Here is a 26,974-nt window from a genome sequence, read left to right as displayed (position 1 = left end):
AAATTATTTTTATAAAATTTTTAATTTATAATATTTTTTAGTTATTAAATATTATATTAATGATAAAATATTAATTTAAAATTAAATTTAAATGGATTGTAATAGGTGTATAATCGTGTCGGGTTGAAACTGACACGTTTAATAAATAGATCGTAACGGGTCAATTTCGAGTTAAACAGGTCAACCTGAAAATGATACGATTAATATTTGTGTTAAACGGGTTGACCCGATTATGATCCGAACCCATTTATAATAAACCCAAACCCATTTATTCCGTATCGTTTTTGAGTTGTGTCGTCGTGTCATGACCCAAATTGCCAGGTCTAACTATAGCAACCATCATCAATAGAATATTGATATATTATATGCAATTTAATTGTCTAAAAAATCTATTTTTCTATATTAGATTTTAGTATAAAAAATTAAAATATAATTAAGTGCCTTGAATTAATGTTTTGGTACTTTTAAACAATATAATTTAAATCTATTTGAATAGACTTTAATCTTTCAATTAGTATTTGTGTTTCCATCCATGTCATACGTTAATGTTATTATCAACTGGCCTTTGTTATTGCAAAAAAAAAAAAAATAATAAAAAATAAAAAACTTTTATTGAGTTAAGAAAAAAAGGTCGCCATTGAAATTAAAAAAAATTAGTAAGGACCTTACAAGATTGTACTGAACCCTTTTTTCTTTCTACAGGCTAATCCAAATTAATGCCCAAATAAAAAAAAAAAAATGAAAGATGATAGAATATAACCTCAACAAATTTAAAGGTAATTATTTTGGGTGTTCATTTTTATTGAATTTTTTTTTTAATAATAAATTTAGGGGAGGAGATCGAATTTGGCACCAATCTTGAACAAGTTTAGTGGTCATTGCCAAAAGCCAGGTTTATTAAATAATCGTACCAACTAGAGCTGCGATTTTTCTTTCTATGAATTGCCTGAAAGCAACCAATAAGTTCTCCAACTAATATAAGAAAGTTTTGTTCTTTTTATATTTTTGCACATCAAAACTGGTTTCGGATTTGTAGAGATTTTGGTGTACCTGAAATCTTCCTATATGGATTCCATAAAAAGATATCCATGAAGCATTCATATTTGAATTGCAGGTTGATTTTTCCCATATCTTTTGGATGTGGGATTATTCTTTTCTGCATGAATGCAATTTTAGTATCAGCAATATCCTTCCCAGTTATGGAAATGAAACTAATCGTCTAGCTTTGCTAGACTTGAAGAGTAAGATAATCCAAACTAGGAATCATACATTCCTGGAACGATTCCATCAATTTCCGCCACTGGGTTGGCACTACATGCAACCCATCAAGCTAACGAGTATTGGTTTTGAACCTGAAGTCTTTAAAGCTCTCTGGTTCAATCCCACCATCAATAGGAAATCTCGCTTACCTCACGGAAATTCACCAGCAAAACAACAGCTTTCACGGTGAAATTCCACAAGAAATGGGTTGTCTTCTGCAACTTTGGCATCTTAACTTATCGATCAATTCCTTTGGGGGAAATATTCCAACAAATATAACACACTGCAAATATCTAAGACATTTTCTTGTAACTGACAACAAACTTACTGGGTCAATTCCGGTCCAGTTGAGTTCATCGTCTAAACTGGTGTACTTGGGTTTTTGGAAAAACATTCTTACTGGAACAGTCCCAGCTTGGATAGGAAATTTCACTTCTCTGAACGCACTTTCATTTTTCCAGAACAATTTTCAGGGAAGCATATCTGAAGGTCTTGGCCATCTAAAACGCTTGGGCAGCTTCATACTCAAGGACAATAATCCCTCTGGTATTGTTTTTCCTTCAATTTATAATATCTCTTCCATATACTATTTCACATTTACAAAGGACCAGCTGCATGGAAACCTACCAGCAGATGTTGGCTTTACTCTGCCTAATCTCCGAGTATTTGCCGGTGCAGTTAACGAACTAACAGACCCCATTCCCATATCATTGTCAAATTGTTCTGCACTCCAGGTGCTTTATTTTTCTCAAAACGGTCTAATTGGGTCAGTTACTGAAACACTAGGAAGCTTGCCAAACGTGTATAGGATTAATTTTGAGTACAATTTACTGGGATATGGAAAAGCCAGTGACCTGAATTTTTTCATGTCTTTGCCTAATTGTTCTGTTCCAGAGGTGTTGGGTATAAAAGGATAATGATTGTTATTTTGTATTTATCTCTTATATGCTCCTGCATGTGCATATATATCACATAGTTATTGTATCTTTATCTTCTCTATTTTTCAGTTGCTGTACAGAGTATATATGTGTATTACTGATAATAATAATATTCAAGCTATTCACTCAATTCGTGCTGTTTCCTCACAGGTTATGGGTGGCACCGCGAGCTTTTCGGGTCGGGTCAACAAGAATTCGGGTTTGCCCCCGCGGTATGGACCTGTTCAATTTTAGGGTTTCTTCTGTACTATATATATTTAGTTTTCGGCTGTAATTAGGGTTAGAAGGTATCGCGCAGTCAGGCTCACCTTTTGTACCAATCTTTCGATATTGGATTTGTTCTCCCTGCCCGTGGTTTTTCCCATCAAGGGTTTCCACGTTAATTTTGTGTTTGTTCTTCGCTTTTTTTGTTTTTGTTGCTATTTGTTTTTCTCCCAATTCCGTAACAAGTGGTATCAGAGCCGCATCGATCTATTTGGGAATTTTTTTTTTTCGATCATGGCAACAAAGTTCGACATTGAGAAATTTGAGTGCAACATGAGTTTCTCCATGTGGCAAGTCAAGATGAAGGCGATTTTGACACAGAACGGTTTACACAAGGCGTTGGTTGGCAAGGAGCAGATGCCGTCTTCGTGGGATGCCGAAAAGAAAGCCGAGGTTGATGAGCGTGCCCTATCCACCATTCAGCTATGCTTGTCCAATGAAGTTTTGAGGGAGGTCCTTGATCAGAAGACAACAAAGGACTTATGGGACAAGTTGGAATCTTTGTACATCACAAAGAATCTCACAACGAAACTGATTGCGAAGCACCGTCTATACACCCTTTCTATGGTTGAAGGTACATCTATTAAAACACACATAGATGATTTTTCTACTATTTTGTTGGATCTGGCAAACATGGACATTAAATATGATGATGAAGATCAGGCCCTAATGCTACTGCGTTCCTTACCTCCATCGTATAAAAATTTTAGGGAGACTTTGATTTACAGTAATAAAACCCTAAAATTGGAGGATGTGAAAGCTTCTTTATATTCTAAGGAGTTGTTTGATAAGGAGTTGACCAGCAGTTCGGATAACAATAATTTTGGGAGTTCCGGAGGAGAGGGTTTGATTGTTAGAGGTAGAACATCATCTAGAGATCAAAATAACAATGGTGGTAGTCGGCCAAGATCGAAGTCAAGGTTCAGAAACCTTATTTGTCACTACTGTAAGAAAAAGGGGCACATCAAAACTGAATGTCGTAAGCTTCAGAATAAAAATAATGAAAAGAGTAAGGAACATGCCGAAGCCAGTGTCGCACATGAGGAAATTAAAGATGGAGATGTTTATTCAGTGACTGAGGATAGTTCGGGCAAGCAGGGATGGATTTTGGATTCAGCCTGTTCGTTTCACATCTGTCTCCATAGGGATTGGTTCTCTTCTTATGTTCCGGTGGATAAAGGTGTTGTGCTGATGGGAGATGATCATCCTTGCTGTGTCATCGGCATTGGAACTGTAAGGGTGAAGATGCATGATGGAATTATTAGAACACTATCTGAGGTACGTCACGTTCCAGATATGTCTAAAAATTTAATTTCTTTATCTGCTTTGGACAAGTCTGGTTGTTCTTTTGCTGGTGGAGGTGGAGTTTTGAGGGTTCTGAAGGGTGCTTTGGTGGTGATGAAAGCTAGCCTGGTTGGTACATTATACAGGCTACAGGGTTCTGTGGTAATGAGGTTGGCTGCTGTTTCAGTGTCCATGTCAGATTCGGATGTTACTCGTTTGTGGCATATGAGATTGGGCCATATGAGTGAGAAAGGTTTGGCGATGTTGAGCAAACGAAGTTTGCTTGGTGATCGGAGTATCTCGAAGTTGGAGTTTTGTGAACATTGTGTGTTTGGGAAGCAGAAGAGAGTTAGCTTCAGTACTGGAATTCACAAAACCAAAGGTACTCTAGACTATATTCATTCAGATCTTTGGGGACCCGCACGTACTGCTTCTAAGGGTGGTGGCAGATATATGTTGACCTTCATTGATGATTTCTCCAGGAAGGTCTGGGTATATTTTTTGAAGCACAAGAATGACGTATTTGCTATCTTCAAGCAATGGAAAGCTTTGGTAGAGAAGCAGACGGAAAGAAGGGTGAAGCGCCTTCGTACAGATAATGGATTGGAGTTCTGTGATGGTGTTTTCAATGAGTTTTGTAGAAACGAAGGGATCGTTAGACATCTCACAGTTAGAGGAACTCCGCAGCAAAATAGTGTGGCTGAGCCGATGAACAGAACTCTTATGGAGAAAGTCCGATGCATGCTGTCGAATTCTGGGTTAGCACAGGACTTTTGGGCAGAAGCAGCTGCTACAGCTTGCTACTTGGTGAATCGTTCTCCATCGGCAGCAATCGATTGCAAGACTCCTGAAGAGGTATGGTCTGGAAAACTTGCTAATTATTTAGATTTGAAGGTGTTTGGATGCCCTGCCTATGTTCATGTTAATGATGGTAAGCTTGAGCCTAGATCGAAGAAGGGCATATTTCTTGGTTACCCGCAGGGTGTAAAAGGGTACAGAGTTTGGCTTCCTGATCCAAAGTCATCTAAGGTTGTGATTAGTAGGGATGTTGTGTTTGATGAGATGGCAATGCTGCATCCGAAAAAGGAGCTCGTTGTTTCAGACAGTATGCCAAAGCAGGTGGAGTTTAGGGTGGAGGAAGTAAGTACTTCACAGAATGGTTCAGTTTCAGGCCCATTTGAGACACCCACTCATGTGGAAGAAGAGAGAATTGAGGAGGTGCAGGAGCATTCGATTGCCAAGGATAGACCTCGCAGGGAGATCAAGAAGCCCTCTAGTTTACCAGACTATGTCACTTTTGCTTGTGTTGCAGCACAGGAGATCGAGAGTCCCAGTGATCCTTGCAACTATCATGAAGCCATTTCATGTGAGGATTCTGCAAAGTGGTTAATTGCTATGCAGGAAGAGGTGGAGTCGCTTCATAAGAACCACACTTGGGAGTTAGCATTACCTCCAGAGGGTAAGAAGATTGTGGGATGCAAGTGGGTCTACAAAAAGAAAGAAGGCATCCCTGGTGTTGAAGATGCGAGGTACAAAGCACGTTTAGTAGCGAAGGGGTATTCACAGGTACAGGGAGTTGATTTTAATGATATATTTTCCCCTGTCGTTAAACATACTTCTATTCGTGCTTTGTTAGCGCTAGTTGCTATGCATGATTTAGAGTTGGAGCAACTAGATGTGAAGACCGCTTTCTTGCATGGTGAGCTTGAGGAGACAATTTATATGCAGCAACCCGAAGGTTTCGAGGTTGAAGGAAAAGAGGATCATGTGTGTTTGTTGAAAAGGTCCTTGTATAGTTTGAAGCAATCCCCTCGTCAGTGGTACAAGCGGTTTGATGGGTTTATGTTTAGCCATGGCTATTCTAGAAGCCAATATGATAGCTGTGTGTATTTTAGGAAGTTGGAAGATGGCTCATTTATCTATTTGTTGCTTTATGTTGATGATATGCTGATAGTGGCCAAGAAGAAATCCGATATCAACAGATTGAAAGCAGAATTGAGTGGTGAATTTGAGATGATAGATTTGGGAGCGGCAAAGAAGATTCTTGGTATGGAGATTGAGAGAGATAGATCTGCAGGTAAACTTTTCTTGACTCAAAGATCTTTTGTTGAGAAAGTTCTGGAGCGTTTTGGAATGAAGAACGCTAAACCTGTAAGTACTCCATTAGCTACTCATTTTAGATTGTCTGCTGATATGTCACCACAGTCGGATAGAGATATTGAGTATATGTCACATGTTCCTTATTCTAGTGCTGTTGGTAGTTTGATGTATGCTATGGTGTGTACCCGTCCTGACATTGCACATGCTGTTAGTGTTGTGAGCCGGTATATGGCTAATCCTGGCAAACAACACTGGCAAGCTGTCAAATGGATTCTAAGGTACTTGAGAGGCACTACTAACACTTCTTTCCCTGGGTAACTTGACTTCATTGACTGTCCTCTATATGCAGCGGAATAGATTTGAGGGAAGTATACCTCAAAGCCTTGGAGACTATAAGAAATTGATGACCCTTAACCTTTCTGGTAACAACCTCAATGTTACCATTCCCAGAGAGGTCATGGGTCTTTCTTCCCTTTCAGTTTCTCTGTCATTGTCTAATGATTTATTGACCGGTGCCTTACCATCTGAAGTGGCTAAGTTGAAAAATCTCGGGGAGTTGGATCTATCAGAAAACAAGTTAACAGGTGAATTGCCAAGCACTCTTGGACAATGTATTAGTTTGGAACGCCTGCATTTGGAGGGCAATCAATTTGAAGGTCCAATTCCTCAGACTCTTGAAAGCCTAAGAGGTTTGGAGGGAATGGATCTTTCCCGCAATAACTTATCTGGGTTGATTCCAAAATTTCTTGGTGAAATTTCAACTCTTAAGTTTCTCAATCTTTCTCATAATAATTTGAGGGTGAATTGCTAAGAGAAGGAATTTTGGCAAATGCTACTGCAGTTTCGGTTCTTGGAAATGATAAGCTCTGCGGTGGCATCCCAAAGAGCAATTCAACAAGAAAAATATTTCTGGGAAGGTGGTAGTCCCAGTAACTTGCGCTGCCATATTATTAGCAGTTATATTGAGCTTGGTGGTTGGTTTTTCCAAATGGAGGCATGTTACAAAATCTTCTATTGAGGATTGGCAAGCATGTCTTACTCAGATCTTTTTCAATCCACAGATGGTCTCTCTGAGAAGGCAGTTTTGGTTCCGTATATTAAGGAATCCTTTCTAGAGATAATAAAAAAAATCGCAATTGAGGTATTAAACCTTCAGCAACAAGGAGCTTCCAAGAGCTTGCTTGATGAGTGCAATACTTTGAGAAGCATAAGACATCGTAATCTTCTTAAAATCATTACTGACTGCTCAGGCATTGATCACCAAGGTAATGAATTCAAAAGTATAGTTTTCGAGTTCATGGCCAAGGGAAGTTTGGAGCAGTGGCTGCATCCAAGAGACAATGGAGAACACAAGAATAAGAGATTGAGCCTTATTCAGAGACACATAGCCATCGACGTTGCTTCTGCTTTGGGTTATCTCCATCATATTGTGAAACACCTATAGTTCATTGTGATCTAAAGCCTAGTAATGTTCTTCTTGATGAAGATATGGTTTCCCATGTTGGTGACTTTGGACTAGCAAAATTGCTCTTTGAAGCATCAGATAATCCCTCAAAAAGCCAAACAATGTCTGCTTCACTAAGGGGTTCTATTGGGTACATTCCTCCAGGTATGAATTTTTTTTTTCTTTTTTAATCCCAAAATGAGATAAATCTTAGCTCTTGATTACCATCACATTTTACTTCTTAAACCGAAAGTATATGTTTAGGAAGTTACTGAACCAAAAGGAGTAATGTGTGAAAAAACAATAATGCACTTTCTTTTCAAAACGACTTAAATTTTTTGATTCTTAGCACCTATGGACTTAACATCATAACAAATTTATTGAAGTACAGAATATGGCATGGGAGGCCAAGTTTCCATACTTGGGGATATCTGTAGCTATGGGATACTCTTGCTAGGGTTGATCACGGGAAAAAGACCTGCCGGTGATATGTTCAAAGATGGTCTAAGCATTCACCAGTTCGTTGCTGTGGCTTTGCCTAACCATGTCATGGATATAGTTGATCCTTCATTGCTCTTTGAAGATAATGATGGTGAGGAAAATGAAAATGATAATAAAGAGATTGCAATCACTGAAGTCCATCGCCAAGTCAATGCTAGAAGAAGAGCAAATGATTGTTTGGTTTCAGTGATGCAAATTGGGGTCATGTGCTCAAAATTCTTGCCAGGTGAGTGGCTGCTTATGAATGCAGTTGCCAACAAAGTGCAAGCAATTAGAGAATATCTCAATTGCAGGAAGAGTGAGAATATGAATATGTTTTAGTTGTTAACCTTATCACAATAGCTTCATCTTTATTTGGTAATTTTTTTGAATTTGCATGTAACTATATAAATGTAATGGTTGGATCTTTTAAGCACTCTTTCTTTTAACTTGTTCTATGGCATTCAACTACACTATTTTTTCACCCAAAATAAATAAATAAATAAATAAACTACACTATTTTGCCATAAAATAAGTAGTCGGAAAAACAGGGGAACTCTTTTTTTCTGCCCCTGTGTTTTTGCTGATTCTTCTACTCCAAACCCTGGCTATTTGTTTTGGACAAATTACTCATTGGGAATTAACAAGCTTACTATAACAAGACTTTGAATCGCAAGTCATTGTTTCTTTGGATAGTGATTCAAAATTTCAATCCTCCATCCCAATATAAAAACGAAAATGTATATTAATTTTAATTTATTCTCTTGAATTTTTATTTTTTTCAATTAAGGTGCTCACTTGGGGAGGAATATAGTTGGTCATTCCGTCTGTCTCGTTAATTACATGATCAAATGTCCTTCATTGAAACTAAATGAAAATTTTCAGGTGTTGATTAAAATATATAAATTTTGAGGGTCTCAATTTTAATAGACAGGGCCAAACAAGAAGAAAATAAGATGCATTATTCTCTTTTTCAAAGGTTATACCGTGTTATGTGGTGATCCATATAGCGCACTTTCTTTTGCTTTTGTTTTTTTTTGTTTTGATAAAATTTCTCTTGCTTTTTTAATAAACTAACAAACAAACTTTAAACATAGAAGTCTCTGGCTATAAGTACTTACTACTTTGTTATTTTCGATTTCAATAACAAAAATAATAATAATAAAAAGGAATGTACTTGATATTTTAGCTTTCCAAAAAAAAAAAAGAAAAAAAAAAAAAAGAAAAAAAAAAAGATGAACAACGCCACAATGATTCAACAAATCTCAGATATAACGTGTTCGACACGGGGATATAATTTGTTGTAGGGCATTTTGTTACTATGATGGAGTTTATCTAATCAAACACCCTTTCTTTGACTTATTTCAAGAAATAGACAAACAAACAGAAAAACTTAAAAAAGTCATTGGTTAGGTACTTGATATTTTCCCTTCATTAAATGTCCACAACATCTAGAGCTTCATCTTCAATGAGGTCCTACAAGCTGTAGCTTCTCCATCAAATATATGCACACTCTTTAGTGCTTTTATATTCTTGGATACCAAACTGGCATCTGGTTTGGTGTACCTTAAATTTATGTCTGGAAAGAAGAGAAAAACGGACATCATGGATCATTCATATTTTTACTGTAGGTGGGTATTATCCATGTTTTTCCAATGTGGGATTATACTTTTCTGCATGAATGTTCATATGGAAACTGCATCCTCAGCTCCCAGTTATGGAAATGAATCCGATCATCTAGCTTTACTAGACTTGAAGAATAAGATAATCCAAGATCCTCTCGGAATCATGAATTCCTGGAACGATTCAATCCATTTCTGCAACTGGGTTGGCATCACATGCAACCCATCAAGCCAACGAGTATTGGTTTTGAACCTTAGGGCTCTAAGGCTGGGTGGTTCAATCCCACCTTCAATAGGAAATCTCACTTACCTCACAGAAATTCACCTGCAAAACAACAGCTTTCATGGTGAAATTCCTCAAGAAATGGGTCATCTTCTGCAGCTGCAGCGTCTTAACTTATCGTACAATTCCTTTGTGGGAAAGATTCCAACAAATATAACTCACTGCAAAGAGCTAAGATATTTTAATATAAGTGACAACAAACTTGCAGGGCCAATTCCAGTCCAGTTCAGTTCCCTATCAAAACTGGTGGGCTTGGATTTGAGCAAGAACAATCTTACTGGAAGTATCCCAGCTTGGATAGGAAATTTCACTTCTCTGTATTCGCTTTTACTTCGCCAGAACAATTTCCAAGGAAGCATACCTGAAGATCTTGGCCATCTAACAAGCTTGGGGAGATTCATACTCGCTGAAAATAATCTCTCTGGTACTGTTCCTCCTTCAATTTATAATATTTCTTCCATGTTCTATTTCCATTTTACTGATAACCAGCTGCATGGAAACCTACCACCAGACATTGGCTTTACTCTTCCTAATCTCCAAATATATGCTGGTGGAGTTAACAGATTTAATGGCCCTATTCCCATATCATTGACCAATTGTTCTCAACTTCAAAAGCTTGATTTTGCTCAAAATTATCTCAGTGGAACACTGCCTGAGAATATAGGGAGCTTGAACAACTTGAATAGACTTAATTTTGATAATAACTTGCTGGGAAATAGAAAATCTGGTGACCTTAATTTTCTTAGTTCATTGGCTAATTGTACTGTTATGGAGGTGTTGGGTCTGGCCTACAACAATTTTGGAGGAGAACTGCCTAGATCCATAGCTAACCTATCATCTCATATGAGCAGATTAACTATTGGGGGGAATATCTTACATGGAAGTATTCCAAATGGGATCGGAAACCTTGTCGACTTGACCATTCTCGGATTGGAAACTAACCGGTTAGGAGGTACTGTACCTGAAGTAATAGGGAAGTTTCACAAGCTACAGGGACTTTACTTGAGAGGAAATATGTTTTCTGGGTCAATACCCTTTTCCTTGGGAAACTTAACTTCTTTGAGCGTTCTCTTTTTGGAGGAAAACAAATTTGAAGGAAGCATACCTCATAGTCTCGGAAACTGCACATATTTGATGACCCTTAACCTTTCCTGTAACAGTCTTAGTGGTAACATTCCCAGAGAGGTCATTGGTCTTTCTTCCCTTACAATATCTTTGTCACTGTCTCAAAATTCCTTAAGGGGTTCCTTACCATCTGAAGTTGGTGTAAATCTTGAGGAGTTGGATTTATCAGAAAACAAGTTATCGGGTCAGTTGCCTAGCAATCTTGGAAAATGTCTTAGTTTGGAACGCTTGCATTTGGAGGGCAATGAATTTGAAGGCGCAATTCCTCAGACTCTAGAAAGCCTAAGAGGTTTGGAAGAAATGGATGTTTCGCGCAATAACTTATCCGGGTTGATTCCAAAATTTCTTGGTGAACTTTCCACACTTAAATTTCTTAATCTTTCTTATAATAATTTTGAGGGAGAATTGCCAAGTCAAGGGATTTTTTCAAATGCTACTGCAGTTTCGGTTCTTGGAAATGATAAGCTCTGTGGTGGCATCCCAAAACTGCTTTTACCTCCTTGCCTCAAGGAAAAAAGCAATTCAACAAGAAAAATATTTTCTCGGAAGGTGGTAATCCCAGTTACTTGTGCTGCTATATTGTTAGCAATTATACTGTGCTTTTTGGTTGGTTTTTCCAAATGGAGGCCTGTTACTAAATCATCTACTGAGGATTGGCAAGCAAGTATGTCTTACTCAGATCTTTTTCAATCCACAGATGGATTCTCAGAGAACAACCTGATTGGTTCAGGGAGTTTTGGTTCTGTATATAAAGGAGTTCTTTCTAGATATAACAAAATCGTTGCGATAAAAGTATTAAACCTTCAGCTACAAGGAGCTTCCAGGAGCTTCCTTGATGAGTGCAATGCTTTGAGAAGCATAAGACATCGTAATCTTCTTAAAATCATAACAGCCTGCTCCAGCATTGACCACCAAGGTAACGACTTCAAAAGTCTAGTTTTCGAGTTCATGGCCAATGGAAGTTTGGAGCAGTGGCTGCATCCGAGAGATAATGACGAGCACTTGAATAAGAGATTGAGCCTTATTCAAAGACTGAACATAGCCATCGATGTTGCTTCTGCTTTGGGTTATCTCCATCACGATTGTGAAACACCTATAGTTCATTGTGATCTAAAGCCTAGTAATGTTCTTCTTGATGAAGATATGGTTTCCCATGTTGGTGACTTTGGACTAGCAAAATTGCTCTTTGAAGCATCAGATAATCCCTCAAAAAGCCAAACAATGTCTGCTTCACTAAGGGGTTCTATTGGGTACATTCCTCCAGGTATGAATTTTTTTTTTCTTTTTTAATCCCAAAATGAGATAAATCTTAGCTCTTGATTACCATCACATTTTACTTCTTAAACCGAAAGTATATGTTTAGGAAGTTACTGAACCAAAAGGAGTAATGTGTGAAAAAACAATAATGCACTTTCTTTTCAAAACGACTTAAATTTTTTGATTCTTAGCACCTATGGACTTGACATTATAATGAATTTATTGAACTGTAGAATATGGCATGGGAGGCCAAGTTTCCATACTTGGGGATATCTATAGCTATGGGATACTCTTGCTAGAGATGTTCACAGGAAAAAGACCTACTGATGATATGTTCAAAGATGGTTTAAGCATTCACCAGTTCGTTGCTATGGCTTTGCCTAACCATGTCATGGACATAGTCGATCCTTCATTGCTCCTTGAAGATGATGATGGTGAGGAAAATGAAAATGACATTGAAGAGCTTGCAATCATTGAAGTCGATCGCCAAGTCAATGCTGGAAGAAGAGCAAATGATTGTTTGGTTTCAGTGATGCAGATTGGGGTCATGTGCTCAAAATTCTTGCCAGGAGAGCGGATGCTTATGAATGCAGTTGTCAACAAAATGCAAGCGATCAGGGAATCCTATCTCAAATGCAAGAAGTCTGAGAACATGAATAGGTTTTAGTTGCTAACCTTATCACACTAGCTTCATCTTTATTTGTTAAGTTCTTTGAATTTGCATGTAAGTATAAAAATGTAATGGTTGGATCTTTTGCGCACTCTTTCTTTTAGTTTGTTCTATGGCAGTCAACTACACTATTTTTTCAACCAAAAAAAATAAATAAATAAATAAATAAACAAACTACACTATTTTGCCATAAACTAAATTGTCGGAAAAACAGAGGAACTCTGTTTTTTAACCCTGTTTTTTTTTTTTTTTGGCTGATTCTTCTACTCCAAACCGACTATTTGTTTTGGGGTCGTCACGACAAATTACTCATGAGGGATTGACTAAGCTTACTCAGGGTCTTTGAATCGCAAGTCATTGTTTCTTTGAATAGTGATTCCAAATTTCAATCTGCCATCCCAATATAAAAAAGGAAGTGTGTATTAATTTTAATTTATTCTGTTGAATTTTTGTTTTTTTTTTCAATTAAGGTGCTCACTTGGGACTCATTCCGTCAGTCTCGTTAATTACATGATCAAGTGTCCTTCATTGAAATTAAATGAAAATTTTCAGGTCTTGATAAAAATATATAAATTTTGAGGGTCTCAATTGAAATAGACATGGCCAATCAAGAAGATAATAAGATGCATTATACTTTTTTTTAAAGGTTATACCGTGTTACGTAGTGATCCATATAGCACACTTTCTTTTGGTTTTGTTTATTTGATAAAATTTCTGTTGCTTTTGTTGATTAACTAACAAAGTTTAAACAGCGTAGTCTCTGGCGATAAGTACTTTGTTATTTTCGATTTCAATAACAACAATAGTAATAATAAAAAATAATGTACCTTTTTGGTAATTAAAAAAAAAAAAAGAAAAAAGAATGTACTTGATATTTTAGCTTTCAATAAATAAAAAAAATGTAATTGATATTTTCACTTTCATAATAATGATAAAAAAAAATGACATTTTCCTTCCTAATTAAATACATTAAATATCCCTGCCATCTAGAGCTTCTTAACTTCTTTAATGTGGTCCTACAAGCATTAACTTCTCTATTAAATATATAGATGCACTTATTTTCCAACAAAATATATGTACAGTTGCACTTTGATATGCATTTTAAGTTATTTGGTCTGCCATGAGCTGAAATCTGTATCTGAAAAAAAAAAAAAAAAAGAAGATATGTACATCATGAAGCATTCATATTTGAATTGTAGGTGGATATTGTCCATATTTCTTCAATGTTGGATTATTCTTTTCTGCTTGAACGATCATATGAAATCTGCATCCTCGGCACCCACTTATGCAAATGAATTTGATCTTTTGGCTTTACTAGACTTCAAGAATTGAATAATCCAAGATCCTCTAGGAATCATGAACTCATGGAATGGTTCAATCCATTTCTGCAACTGGGTTGGCATTGCTTGCAACCAATCAAGCAAACGAGTCGTGGTAATGAACCTCAAGTCTCTAAACCTGTTTGGTTCAATCCCACCTTCAATAGGAAATCTCACTTATCTCACTGAAATCCACCTGCAAAACAACAGCTTTCATGGTGAAGTTCCTCAAGAAATGGGTCATCTTCTGCAGCTGCAGCATCTTAATTTATCTTACAATTCCTTTGGTGGTAAGATTCCAACAAATATAACTCACTACAAGGAGCTAAGGAATTTTCTTGTATTTGGCAACAAGCTTACTGGTTCAATTCCAGTCCAGTTCAGTTCATTGTCAAAACTAGTGCCCTTGAATTTTGGCAGAAACAATTTTACTGGAACCGTTCCACCTTGGATAGGAAACTTCTCTTCTCTGGCCGCTCTTTCGTTTGGCGAAAACAATTTTTAAGGAAGCATACCTGAAGATCTTGGTCACCTAACAGGCTTGGGCAGATTCATACTCACTCAAAATAATCTCTCTGGTATTGTTCCCCTTTCAATATATAATATTTCTTCCATGTTCTATTTAACATTTACTGCGAACCAGCTGTATGGAAATTTACCACAAGACATTGGCCTTACTATTCCTAATCTCAAAGTATTTGCCGGTGGAGTTAACAAACTCACAGGCCCTATTCCAATATCATTGTCAACTTGTCCTGCACTTGAGGTGCTTGATTTTGCTCAAAATGATCTCATTGGGACAGTTCCTGATACGCTAGGAAGATTGAGAAATGTGTATAGGATTAATTTCGAGAACAACAGACTGGGACATGGAAATGCCAGTGGCCTGAATTTTTCAGGTCTTTGCCTAATTGTTCTGTTCTAGAGGTGTTGGGTATGGGTGGCGATTATTTTGCTGGAGAACTGCCTACATCCATAGTTAACCTTTCATCCTATATGCGTATATTGACTATTTCTGGGAATTTCATACATGGAAATATTCCAAATGGGATAGAGAACCTTGTTACTTGATCCTTCTAGGATTGGGAAATAACCAGTTAGGGGGCAGTGTCCCTGAAGCAATAGGGAAGCTTCACCAGATATAGGTAGTGTCCTGGATGGAAATAAGTTTTCCGGTTCAATAACTCTTTCCTTTGGTAACTTAACTTCATTGACCATTCTCCTTATGCAAGAGAACATGTTTGAGGGAACCATACCTCATAGCCTTGGAAACTGCAAAAATTTGATGACCCTTAACCTTTCTAGTAATAGTCTGAATGGCACCATTCCTAGAGAGGTCATTGGCCTTTCTTCCCTTTCAATTTCTCTGTCACTGTCTGATAATTTATTGACCGGTACCTTGCCATCTGAAGTGAGCCTCTTGAAAAATCTTGGCGAGTTGGATTTATCAGGAAACAAGTTATCAGGTGAGTTGCCTAGCAGTCTTGGAGAATGTATTAGTTTGGAACACCTGCATTTGGAGGGCAATGGATTTGAAGGTACAATTCCTCAAACTTTGAAAAATCTTAAATGTTTGGAAGAAATGGATCTTTCGCGCAATAGCTTTTCTGGGTTGATTCCAAAATTTCTTGGTGAACTTTTAACTCTCAAGCTTCTCAATCTTTCTTATAACAATTTTGATGGTGAATTGCCAAGTGAAGGGATTTTTTCAAATGCCATTGTCATTTCAGTTATTGGAAATGACAAGCTCTGTGGTGGCATCCCAAAATTGCTTTTACCTCCATGCCTCAAGCGAAAGCACAATTCAACTAGAAAAATATTTTCTCCAAAGGTTGTAATCCTAGTAACATGTGCTGCTATATTCTTAGCTGTTGTATTGAGCTTTTTGGTTGGTTATTCTGCATGGAAACCTGTTACTTCATCTTCTACTGAGAATTGGCAATCAAATATGTCTTACTCAGATCTTTTTCAATCCACAGATGGGTTCTCTGAGGACAATCTGATTGGTTCAGGTAGTTTTGGTTCTATATATAAAGGAATTTCTGGAGAAAAAAAATTGTTGCAATCAAGGTATTAAACCTTCAACAACAAGGAGCTTCCAAGAGCTTCCTTGATGAGTGCAATGCTTTGAGAAGCATAAGGCATCGCAATCTCCTCAAAATCATAGCAGCCTGTTCAAGCATTAACCATCTAGATAAAGACTTCAAAAGTCTAGTTTTCGAGTTCATGGCCGTTGGAAGTTTAGACAACTGGCTGCATCCAAAAAACAACGAAGAACACCAGAATAAGAGATTGAGCCTTATTTAGAGACTAACATAGCCATTGATGTTGCTTCTGCCCTAGATTATCTCCATCATGATTGTGAAACACCTAGGGGGCGTTTGGTACGCCGGATAGGTCCGGATCGGACAGGATCGGATAGGATCGGACAGGATAATTAGTGCAGTACTATGTTTGGCATAGTTCCAGACTGAATGATGGACTAATTGTACCATGTTTGGTGCCAAATCGGACTGGATAGGACTATTTTGTAATTATATTTTTAATTTAAAAAAATAAAAATTTTAAAAGTTAAATTTATATTAAAAAAATTATTACATCTAATTAAAGTTGTACATTTATATATTTATATATTTATATATACATGCAAAATATACAAAATTTGTTGTATACATCCACAAATAATATTAATATGTAACTTTAGAAATAGCTTAAAATTAACTTAAGACAAAGTATGCCATAAATAACAATTAATTAAAAATAAATATATTTTAATGGTATGCATAAGACAATTGAATATTTTTTCAACCCATAAATTACATAAATATATTGTTTCCAAAACCAATAAAAATAATATTTTAGTATGGTAAATCATAAATAACAATTATCCACAAATAAAGAAATAATTAACAGTATATGTAATTAATAAGTTGTTGATAATATAAGAATATCCATATCCAAATTATACGTATATGTATATAGATTTCACATGTAGCAATTCAAATAACAAGTACTACATAAATATAAATATATTGGATTTTACAAGGATAATTTACTTATAAAACAAATAAGTAAATACACTTGTTGATAGCAATCCAAATAAAAAACCTACTATAAAACCATTACGCCATTCATTGTTCAATTGAGCATGTGTATGTGCGGTGGTATTTCGTATTAGATTTGCGTCATTACGATTCCGCATCCGTTGTTCTACATACTCAACATATGCAATTTCAGCTTCTTGGGTTGTATTATATGCTTGATATAAATTATCTCTAAATCCTTGCACTTGTTGATGACATTCAGGCCAAGAATTATATATCCCTGGTTCTCTACCTTTAAACACAACATAAACTCTTCTCCTTGCCATTTAATATTCCTGCATATAAGAATACATTATAATATAATATAGTAATACAATTAAAAAATCAATAAATCAACTCAATCACGCGCATATGAATATTCTAAAACATAACACATAATCATAAAATTATCCTTACATGCAAATTTAGAAACAAACATCCACCACCATACAACAAGTTCATAAGTTTCAAACCTAATTGTTCATAATTATCATCCTCCCATACATAAACAGAAATATGTAGTCCACTACTTTACTAAATTAGTTATCCAAAAAGTCACGAGCATATGCAATCTTCCCCGCATCCGTTTTAATAACCTTAAAAACCTCTATATTCGATGGATCCGATCTCATTGCCTTAGAGATTTTGAGGTTATCACTGGCCTCAAATCCTAACCTGTCAAGCTCCATAGCTAAATATTGTGGATAATAAGCCTCGGATTTTTCCAACTTTGCAGCCAATTTATCAAATAATTTCTCTGCTGCATTGCCTAACCCGGCTACAATGTCATCGTCCTTCGATCTAGATTTTCGTTTACCTCTTGCTTGGACTTGTGTAGATGGTTCACTACCTCCTCGATTCACAGACATTGGAGAATCGACATTATCAATTGGTTCATCTGCAGTGTCTAGATTTATTTCATTGATCATATCAATTGGAGTTTGTGCTCCATGTCCGGTTGCCCGATCCTTCCCAAAAATATTAGCAAGCTTCTCATAAATAGGAAAAGATTTTCCTCTCCAACCTTTTGCACTTGGGGCACTCTAAAATACAAAAAGCCAACGTTTAGCTAAGAAAAAATAAATGCTAGATAACAAACTAAAATTGAAATTAACATATATTTTCAAATAATATTCAAAACCTGCACATATGCTTGCCAAACTTCTTCACTGTCAACCTCCACGCATTTAAGAGAGTCATTCCATCCAAATCCACTTTTGTTCAACATGTCATATATTATACCATATTGCTTCTTCCACTTTCTCATCTTCGACTCAATATGTGGATTGGCTCGTAGTCTCGAATTAGGACACAGATCAGATAGTCGCCTCTCAATCATAGTAAGTGTGCCAGGCTTAAATGACCCTGTATCACAACGTTGCCCACTAGCTACAGCTTCATCTAAGATAATCAGTAAAGCTTCTTCCTCTCGTTGAGTCCATGTACGCCTAGAGTCACCACCCCTATTATCGTTACTGCTACCTCCAACTTCCATTGCTATTTATGTAAAAATTCCATGATTCCAAAAATACCATAAAAAATATGAATTTAATAACAAATAATAAAAATCTCATATGTTATATTTAATATAATTTAGTCTTCATACAAAAGATGTAACAAACACCATAAAATTAAACAGTTACAAAATTATATAAATCATAACAATCAACTATTAACCACGACGACTTCTCCACTCATCAAACATATGCCTAGCTAACTCATTTCTCCAATTAGTCCATTGATCCGAAGAACCAATTGACCCTATAATATCTTCATCCCCACTTATGTCAGCATCGTTACTCATATCAAATTCAGCTTCTCCAGGATCAAGTGCCATTTCTCTCCTAATAAGATTATGTATCAAACAACATGCAGTAATTATCTTAATTTGGATTGAAATTGGATAGAACGATGGACTTCTTAAAATTGCCCATCGCATTTTTAGAACCCCAAAACATCTTTCTATTATATTTCTAGCAGATGCATGCTTCATATTGAAATACTCTTCATGATTTGCAGGTGCACAACTATCTCTCCATTCGGAAAGGTGATATCTTGTTCCCCTATATGGTGCAAGAAATCCTTCACCATTAGTGTAACCAGCATCCACTAAATAATAATAACCTAACACAGAAAAATAACTCCTATTAGATAGCGTAATGTTAGTCCATTACAATATAAACTTTAAGGATTGCTCTTACCGGTGGGTACTTTTAATCCATTTGGCCTACTTAATGCATCTCGAAGTACTCTTGAGTCTGAAGCGGAACCTTCCCAACCAGGTAATACAAATATGAATTCCATATTTGGGTTACATACACCTAAAACATTTGTGGCTATCTCACCCTTCCTGGTTCGATATCTCGGCTTATCGATTTCGGGTACATTAACCTTAATATAAGTTCCATCTAATGCTCCCAAACAATTCTAGGTCACAAACAAAATTAGTTACATAAGATATTGCCACATATATCTACGAATTAAATAAAGTAACCAAACTAATTGATTAACATACCTTAAATATTTTCCATCTATCATCCGAACAATTATCTGACACAGGTTCAGGATGCCTCAACAATGTCCCATGTAAACGTAACACTCCATTCAACACTGAATTGAAATATCTACTAACTGTTTCCCCCGATCTATTGAATCTAGTGATAATTGTACGGTTCTTTGTATGATGAGCAATTATATGCAAAAATATGCACACTTGCTCTTCCAATGTAACAGTACCATCTCTTTTAACATATCCATCATGGCGTAATAACTGACATAAAATACCAAATGTTCTCCTATCCATCCTAAGTTGACTAATACAGTTAACATCATTGTCCAACAAACTAGTTACAAAAGACGAACGCAACTCTGCAGTCCTATTTATTCGATTCCTAGCACCTCTATCATTTCTCAATCGCATTGCTACATACATGTACATAAACCCGACAACTATAAAGCATGTACAAAAATATTCTAATGCCTTATCATTTGGAAGCATCAATAATGCCGCTAATTTTCTTCGATCCATATTCACTACAAAAAAGTAAAAATAAGGTTATCATATCTATGCATAAACAAACGAATGTGCAAAAGACATTGGAATTTTCATTATTCATCCTATATATAAACAAACGAAAAAATGTTAGAATTTTTACTCTCATATAGATTATCTATGGTAGGTATAAACACCTAATATCTACTTCTATTTATCGGTGCAACTAATGAGAACATAGCGTGAATGTAATAATATATGTTTTTAGCTAATGACTTTGAGATAAACAATTCTAAACACATTAGCATATGTTCACAGATATTGCTCAAGTACAAGGATATGGCAAGGAGTATCTAACAATCAAACCAATAGACACTACAATGATGCATGAGGAGAAATTTGTTATCTGGATTGGTGCAGTTACATGTCTAAGGGTCACATTTGTTTGAATTTAGTTCTCCATAAACTATTTAAGTATTTCTTTACTTGATTTCAAATAGATTACTTTGTCCTTGTTTCAAAAAATATTTATTTTTAATTTAAAAAACCTATTTATATTTTATGTTTTAAAAAAGATAAAAACCATACATTAATTAGCACCAATCTCTAAACTTTCAAAGTATTCAAACTATTGAGTGAAATTAAATTAATTTACAAAAACCATACATTTAATTAATAAAAAAAAATCATAAAAATTCTCATGCGCTAGCTGGCGATTAAAAGATTTAATTTCTTATTGAAATATAAATGGTGATCAGTCAAATATGGAAATGAATATATCTTTTTTTTTTTTTTCCAAATCACTCAAAATTGCAGCAGAAAATAGTTAAGCAGAAAATATTCAAATATGGAAATGAATATAAACATGAATATCGCCAATTCAATTTTCACAACTTATATGTCTTCAAGTGTTTGTGATCAGCTTGATCAATTCATAAGCCAATAAAAAGCAGTATTTATTATATCAAGTTCTTTGTAGAATTTGTTTTCATATTTCGTCAGAGAGTGGAGTAGTATAGAAGAATAGTATATTAATATTGCAGCAGAAAATAGTTAAGCCGAGGGGAGAGATTGTGACTGGCCCACCTTAGTCACCAACCTACAACCAAAAGACACCAACTAGGAAGGATACAAGCCCATGTGATTCCATAAAAGTAACTATTCTGTCCAAGGCCATGTCAATTGAAGAATCCAGTTTGTCAAAAGAGAATGATAAAGTTAGCAACCACGGCTATGGCCCACCTTAGTCACCAACCTACCATAGCCACTACATCTTCCCAACCACAGATGCATATCCTAGAAATGTCTATTAAAGCACCCACCAAAACATTTATTATATGAATAAACTACTAATGTTCTCAGATTAATAGATAATTATGATTTGTGAATAACTCTCAATAGATCTAGATGAAATATTAATCTGTCATCATTCCTCTCGCATGTTATAATCTAAGTTAACTTCTCAAGTCCATAATCTACCATAATCTGATTATATTAGATAACACTACTGCTATTCAGAGCATGGGATTTAGTAAGAACGAGCATCAACATTCAGCATTTCAAGAATTGAGAACAGATAAAACACTCAGTGTAAAATTATTAACAAAAAAAGCTGAATACTGATTTTCCATTTAGTGAGATAATAAACAACTTTTATTCTAAGATCAACAGATAATTATGAATAGCTCTCAATAGACCTAGATGAAATATTAATCTATCATCATTCCTTTGATAAAGTCATAATCTGAGTAACTTCTCAAGTCCATAAACTGATTATATTAGATAATACGACAGATATTCACAGCACAATAACCTGATACTCTGCCTCCACTGGAATGCAATCTAGTGAATATGGTTGTTGGAGACGAGCTATGATGCGATCCTGTCAGAGATAAAGAGTAGTTTTAGGAAGAATACACAAATCCATTGTATAGGACAAATCCATTGATGTCATCCTCTTCTATTCGCCCCTCCAAAAACAAAAATGGAGAGAACATGAAAAGTTCCAGCCATAAAGTAAAAAAAATTCAATAGACATCGATTCTAGTAAGAAGAAATAAAATGGCAAAAAAAAAAAAAAACAAATGCCAGAACGAAGAATAAGAAATTTTGTCTACACATCTGTACTCCCAGATTGAAGAAGAAGAAGAAATAAAATGGCAAAAAAAAAAAAAAAAAAAACAAAACAATGCCAGATCGAAGAGAAGAACGAAGAAGAAGAAGAACAATGTAGATGAAGAAGAAGAAGAACGAGAACAGAGAAGAAGAAAAAGAAAAATAAAAAGTCTTTTCTGGCATATCAGAAAAGAGGAATATGCAGATCTAATAAAAAAGAAATAAACTGAAACATGAAGAAGAAGAAGCAGACAAACAATGAGAAGAGAAAGAAGAAGGCAAACTCACAGATTCAAGAAGAAGAACACAGAGCTTGATATGGGCAGAGGCACGCGAGAGACACCACCAACGCCTTCGATGAGCTCCGGACAGAAATTTGACCCAGGGGGAAGGACGGGTTAGCTTAATCCCCCTCTCGGGGGATTATTTCACTGTAGCAGCTAACTTATCCGCTCCTTCATTTGTTCCTCCCAAACACCGGATTGGGACACAATCCTGTCCAATCCGGTGAAACAAACACGCCCCTATAGTTCATTGTGATCTAAAGCCATGTAATGTTCTTCATGATGAAGATATGGTTGCTCATGTTGCTGACTTTGGACTAGCAAAGTTCCTCTTTGAAGCATTAGATACACCCCCAAAAAGCCTGTAACACCCCGTCCCGAATCGCACCGGAATCCGTGCACGTTGACCGAGGTTGACCGTTGACTGTTGACCGAAGGGGTCAAAAGTTGACTTTTTGACTCGGTGGGAATTTCGAGTTGACCAGGCTACCGTGGTGAAGTGCATGACGCCCTGAGTTCGTAGACTAGTAGCACGTCAAAAACGGAGCTACGGTTTGAAAGTTATGGGCGAAACAAGTTGCAGTCCAAATTGTCCAGGGGTATCGGAGTTGACTTTTTGTTTATGGGGAATTGAGCTTTGACTCATGCATGGTTGTGAAGTGCTCGTCGATACGAGTCCGTAGACTAGCGGCACGTCCGATTTGGACATGTGGTTTGAAAGTTATGGACCTGTAAAGTTTTTCAAATACTGTATTATTTTAATATTATTTTTACACGCATAACGAGGTGCCACGTGTGATTCAATGAAGGTGGCCATGTGTCACCATGGTGAAATGCCACATGTCAACCATGTGAAAAAAAAAAAAATCAAATTATTTTATTATTTTTGAATAATAATATTATTATTTAATTATTTCTTTTTTTATTTCTTTTTCTTTTTCTTTTTCTTTTTCTTTTTCTTTCCCCACGTGGGAAAACACCATTCTTTCTTTTTCTTTTTCTTTTTCTTTTTCTTTTCTTTTTTCCCTTCTTCTTCCCCGAAATACACACACACACGCAGCTTTTCTTTCTTCTCTCCCGACCGTCCCTCTCTCTCCTGTGTTTCAAATTCCGGCCACCCATAGCCCTCACGCGCCAGCCACCAAGGAAGCCCGCCACCTTGCGAGCTCGGCCGCCAAGTTTCACGGCCAGCCGCCGCCGGACGCGCGCCGATCGGGCCGGAGAAGCCGCCGGCCGGCCAAGTTTCTCTCTCCTCTTTTCTTGTGTTTTCCGGCCAGCCCACTCCCAATTGAGCCTCCTATCCCCCTATTTTGGGTCCTCTGAATCCAAAAATGGCCTCCAATCCCAGAAATTCGAAGCGGTTTGCGAGATATGGGGAAGTGAACACCGGCCGAAACTTTCCGACCAAATTCCGGCCACCTCCGGCGGAATTGAGGTCGACGGAGACCGGATTGGTGATCTTCGTCCCACAAGCTTTGATTCGGTATATCATTCGACCATTTTGGTTAAAGTTTGTGTTTGAGCCCCGGGTACCGGGTATTATTTACCCGAATAAAATATTAATTTATTTGACTGTCTGTGAATTTTGTTCTAGGAGCACCGGTGAGTCGTAGAATTGATTCCGTAGTGGATCATGGGTTAATTGCGTGCTCCAGGTGAGTGACCCACCTTCAAATTAATTTTGGGGAATTTAATTGATGAATATATTATGTGTGAATTAAATATTTGAAATTTAATTTCTATGTGCCAAATATTTATTGGATTTATTGTAGAATTATTTATGAATTTATTGGATTTAAGAAAATGCGAATTCTACAAATTTATGCCGTGTGGAATTATTTTATGGTTTTGAGGATTTTGAAATTGGTATGGTTTTAATGGTAAATTGGGCACGATTTGAATTTCAAATATTTCAAGGAAAATATTTGGTTATGTTGGTGATTTCAATTTTTATAAAATATGCCCATGAAATATTATGAGATTTGATTATGATATTTGGATATTTGAATTGATGGATTTGAAAGTTGGTGGATTTGAAAATCATGGAATTTATGGCATTGATTACAAAGAAATTGTGGGAAAATTCCCGGTTCAAGCGGATGGATTATGCCCGCTATGCTTATGAAAAATGTGAAATTTGTTTTATGATTTAAATTTATGGATTTTATAATTTTTAGATGCACCGTGCACGTACTGGTGTTCTGATTATGTGATATGGTATATGTGATATGGTTAGTGTGCACACGGTTGTGATTAGCGCGCAGGTGGGTGTGAGTAGCGCGCGGTTGATATTATGAGGGTGTCCTGTGGATGCCATCGGAGAGGGCGGCCACCCCCCCTTTGGCCGGGACACCAGGTTAGCAGCGGCGCAGTGGGACGCCACGCGACCGTATGCCGGTTTCTTTCTATAACCTCCTGTCTGGCGGTACCTTGGGACGCTGGGTACTGTTGGCGCCACTGGTATATAGTGGGTGCATCAACTGATTTTTGGAACTGTGTTTTAAAAAAAAATAAAATGTTTTAAAGCTGTATTGGAATTAAAATTTATTTATTACTGTTTGGATACTCATTTGATGTCTTGGTTTTCGGGGAATATGAATAAAGGGTTTTGTGAAAATGTTTTAAAAGGGGAACATTTCCAACTGAGAGAATTGTAAGGGTTTTGAGAGAAATTATTATTTCCAAATAATTATTATTTATACTTATTACTGTGATATTATATGGTATAGTAGTAGGGTCGCTCACTGAGATGATTAGCATCTCACACTCTTAAATTCCGTTCCTCTAGGTTCCAGGTTGTCGGTGTTCATTCGGAGCGGACTTGATCTTCATCGCTGTTTTACTTCGTGAAGTACCCTGTTCTTCTTTATTGCAGTTGTATTATTTCTTTCATTCTTGTTGTATTTATTATGCACTGGATTACTGTATTTATTTTGAAGTGCTCAAATTTGTGGAACCAATTTGTAGTATTGTGGGAGGAATAAGGGGATATTTTTGAAGTGTGTTTTCAGTGCAGGTAAATTTATGGTAAGTAAATCCCTTAGGGGAGGTGCTGCCGGATTTTCCGTTGGAAGGTTCGGTGGTATTTCCCTGGGATCAGGGCTTGTCTAGGGTTCCGGGGATGAATTCTGGACGGTCCCACATCGGTTGGAGAGGGGCACGAAGCAGTCTTTATAAGGTTGTGGATACCTCTCCCTTCAGGACGCGTTTTGTGAGCAAAACCTTGAGGCCAGGGGGGAGAGAGGGTGTGAACCCTGGGCCAAAGAGGACAATATCCTGATGCGGGTGGTCTGGGTTGTTACAGTGGTATCAGAGCCAGTACCCGGATCGGTGTGCCAGCGAGGACGCTGGGCCCCAAGGGGGGAGGATTGTAACATCCCACATCGGTTGGAGAGGGGCACGAAGCAGTCTTTATAAGGTTGTGGATACCTCTCCCTTCAGGACGCGTTTTGTGAGCAAAACCTTGAGGCCAGGGGGGAGAGAGGGTGTGAACCCTGGGCCAAAGAGGACAATATCCTGATGCGGGTGGTCTGGGTTGTTACAAAGCCAAACATTGTCTGTTGGGTTAAGGGGTTCTATTGGTTACATTCCTCCAGGTATGAATTTTGATCCCCATATGAGATAAATATTGGCTCTTGATTAATAACTCTTTTTTTTTTTTAACCTCTTAAGCCAAAAGTGAACTTTTTCAAAGTAACTGGTCCAAAAGCACAAGTAAGAAAAAAACAGTGCTCTTCATTTTCTCCTATTCCTTAAATTAATGATTCTCATAACCAATGATTTCATATCCTAACGAATTTATTGAACTGTAGAATATGGTATGGGAGGCCAAGTTTCTGTACTTGGAGATAGCTATAGGTATGGGATACTCTCTGGAATTGTTCACAGGAAAAAGACCTACCGATGATATGTTCAAAGATGGTTTAAGCATTCACCAATTCATGGCGATGGCTTTTCCTAATCATGTCATGGATATAGTTGATCCTTCGCTGCTCTTTTAAGATGATGATTGTGATGAAAATGAAAATGACATTGAAGAGATAGCAATAATCGATGAAAATAACCAAGTCAGTGCTGGAAGCAAAGAAAAAGATTGTTTGGTTTCAGTGATGCACATTGGACTCATGTGCTCCAGATTTTTACCAGAAGAGCGGATGCTTATGAATGTAGTTGTCAACAAAATGAAAGGAGTTAGAGAATCATATCTCAAATGCAAGAAGAGTAAGAATATTGATAAGTCTTAGTTGTTGTCACAATAGTTTCATCTCTATTGGGCAAGTAAATTTAATATATAATGGTTGAATCTATCTTTGAGCTTGTTCTATCACATTCAACTACACTTCTTTGCCATGAAATAAGTATTTAGAAAACAGAGGACCTTTGTTTTTGAGTTCTTAGTCAGTGTCAATTTAATATTATATGTCTATGTTGTGTTCTTGAGAATAAATCATAAA

General features: G+C 36.7%; 4 protein-coding genes and 2 pseudogenes across 5 annotated transcripts; 4 read left to right on the top strand and 2 right to left on the bottom strand.

Annotated features, from left to right (window-relative positions):
* The first annotated feature begins 1,463 nt into the window (after positions 1-1,463).
* On the top strand, positions 1,464-6,657 carry LOC132804001 (probable LRR receptor-like serine/threonine-protein kinase At3g47570). The gene is made up of 3 exons (XM_060817878.1): positions 1,464-2,156; positions 2,268-2,348; positions 6,196-6,657. Exons 1-3 carry the CDS (start codon positions 1,464-1,466, stop codon positions 6,655-6,657), a joined length of 1,236 nt encoding a protein of 411 aa, XP_060673861.1.
* A 219-nt stretch (positions 6,658-6,876) lies between these two features.
* Positions 6,877-7,517, top strand: LOC132804000 (probable LRR receptor-like serine/threonine-protein kinase At3g47570; annotated as a pseudogene).
* Positions 7,518-9,331: 1,814 nt separating this feature from the next.
* LOC125418298 (putative receptor-like protein kinase At3g47110) lies at positions 9,332-12,840 on the top strand. 2 transcript variants are annotated; one of them, XM_060818140.1, is made up of 3 exons: positions 9,332-10,099; positions 10,187-12,064; positions 12,291-12,840. In XM_060818140.1, the coding sequence occupies exons 1-3, from the start codon at positions 9,346-9,348 to the stop codon at positions 12,722-12,724; spliced, it is 3,066 nt and encodes a 1,021-aa protein (XP_060674123.1). In that variant the 5' UTR covers positions 9,332-9,345; the 3' UTR covers positions 12,725-12,840. The 2 variants fall into 2 exon arrangements, with proteins under 2 accessions (XP_060674123.1, XP_060674122.1); XM_060818139.1 differs by having other exon boundaries at positions 9,332-12,064.
* A 2,443-nt stretch (positions 12,841-15,283) lies between these two features.
* LOC132803999 (probable LRR receptor-like serine/threonine-protein kinase At3g47570) lies at positions 15,284-26,974 on the top strand (annotated as a pseudogene).
* Positions 17,003-22,746, bottom strand: LOC132804136 (uncharacterized). Its single transcript, XM_060818111.1, has 4 exons — positions 22,525-22,746; positions 21,935-22,003; positions 18,271-18,626; positions 17,003-18,172 (listed from the first exon to the last, which is right to left on the bottom strand). The coding sequence occupies exons 3-4, from the start codon at positions 18,622-18,624 to the stop codon at positions 17,669-17,671; spliced, it is 858 nt and encodes a 285-aa protein (XP_060674094.1). The 5' UTR covers positions 18,625-18,626; positions 21,935-22,003; positions 22,525-22,746; the 3' UTR covers positions 17,003-17,668.
* Positions 18,677-20,157, bottom strand: LOC132804137 (protein ANTAGONIST OF LIKE HETEROCHROMATIN PROTEIN 1-like). Its single transcript, XM_060818112.1, has 2 exons — positions 19,331-20,157; positions 18,677-19,253 (listed from the first exon to the last, which is right to left on the bottom strand). Exons 1-2 carry the CDS (start codon positions 19,431-19,433, stop codon positions 18,802-18,804), a joined length of 555 nt encoding a protein of 184 aa, XP_060674095.1. The 5' UTR covers positions 19,434-20,157; the 3' UTR covers positions 18,677-18,801.

This window comes from Ziziphus jujuba, chromosome 6 (genome assembly GCF_031755915.1).
Source record: "Ziziphus jujuba cultivar Dongzao chromosome 6, ASM3175591v1".
Lineage (NCBI taxonomy): Eukaryota > Viridiplantae > Streptophyta > Magnoliopsida > Rosales > Rhamnaceae > Ziziphus > Ziziphus jujuba.
The sequence above is the reverse complement of the archived record's forward strand: the minus strand, read 5'-3'. Positions and strand labels throughout refer to the sequence as shown.

What these genes read in the sequence shown, in the direction of transcription:
- LOC132804001 (XM_060817878.1), top strand. Translation starts at nt 1,464, where the DNA reads ATGGGTTGTCTTCTGCAACTTTGGCATCTTAACTTATCGATCAATTCC. An exon ending in CTAATTGTTCTGTTCCAGAG is followed by an intron (nt 2,157 to 2,267) that starts GTGTTGGGTATA and finishes TCTATTTTTCAG; the next exon opens with TTGCTGTACAGAGTATATAT. An exon ending in TTCGTGCTGTTTCCTCACAG is followed by an intron (nt 2,349 to 6,195) that starts GTTATGGGTGGC and finishes CTCTATATGCAG; the next exon opens with CGGAATAGATTTGAGGGAAG.
- LOC125418298 (XM_060818139.1), top strand. Translation starts at nt 9,346, where the DNA reads ATGTCTGGAAAGAAGAGAAAAACGGACATCATGGATCATTCATATTTT. An exon ending in TATTGGGTACATTCCTCCAG is followed by an intron (nt 12,065 to 12,290) that starts GTATGAATTTTT and finishes ATTGAACTGTAG; the next exon opens with AATATGGCATGGGAGGCCAA.
- LOC132804136 (XM_060818111.1), bottom strand. Translation starts at nt 18,624, where the DNA reads ATGGAAGTTGGAGGTAGCAGTAACGATAATAGGGGTGGTGACTCTAGG. An exon ending in TTTGGCAAGCATATGTGCAG is followed by an intron (nt 18,173 to 18,270) that starts GTTTTGAATATT and finishes TTTGTATTTTAG; the next exon opens with AGTGCCCCAAGTGCAAAAGG.
- LOC132804137 (XM_060818112.1), bottom strand. Translation starts at nt 19,433, where the DNA reads ATGGAATTCATATTTGTATTACCTGGTTGGGAAGGTTCCGCTTCAGAC. An exon ending in TGGATTAAAAGTACCCACCG is followed by an intron (nt 19,254 to 19,330) that starts GTAAGAGCAATC and finishes TTTCTGTGTTAG; the next exon opens with GTTATTATTATTTAGTGGAT.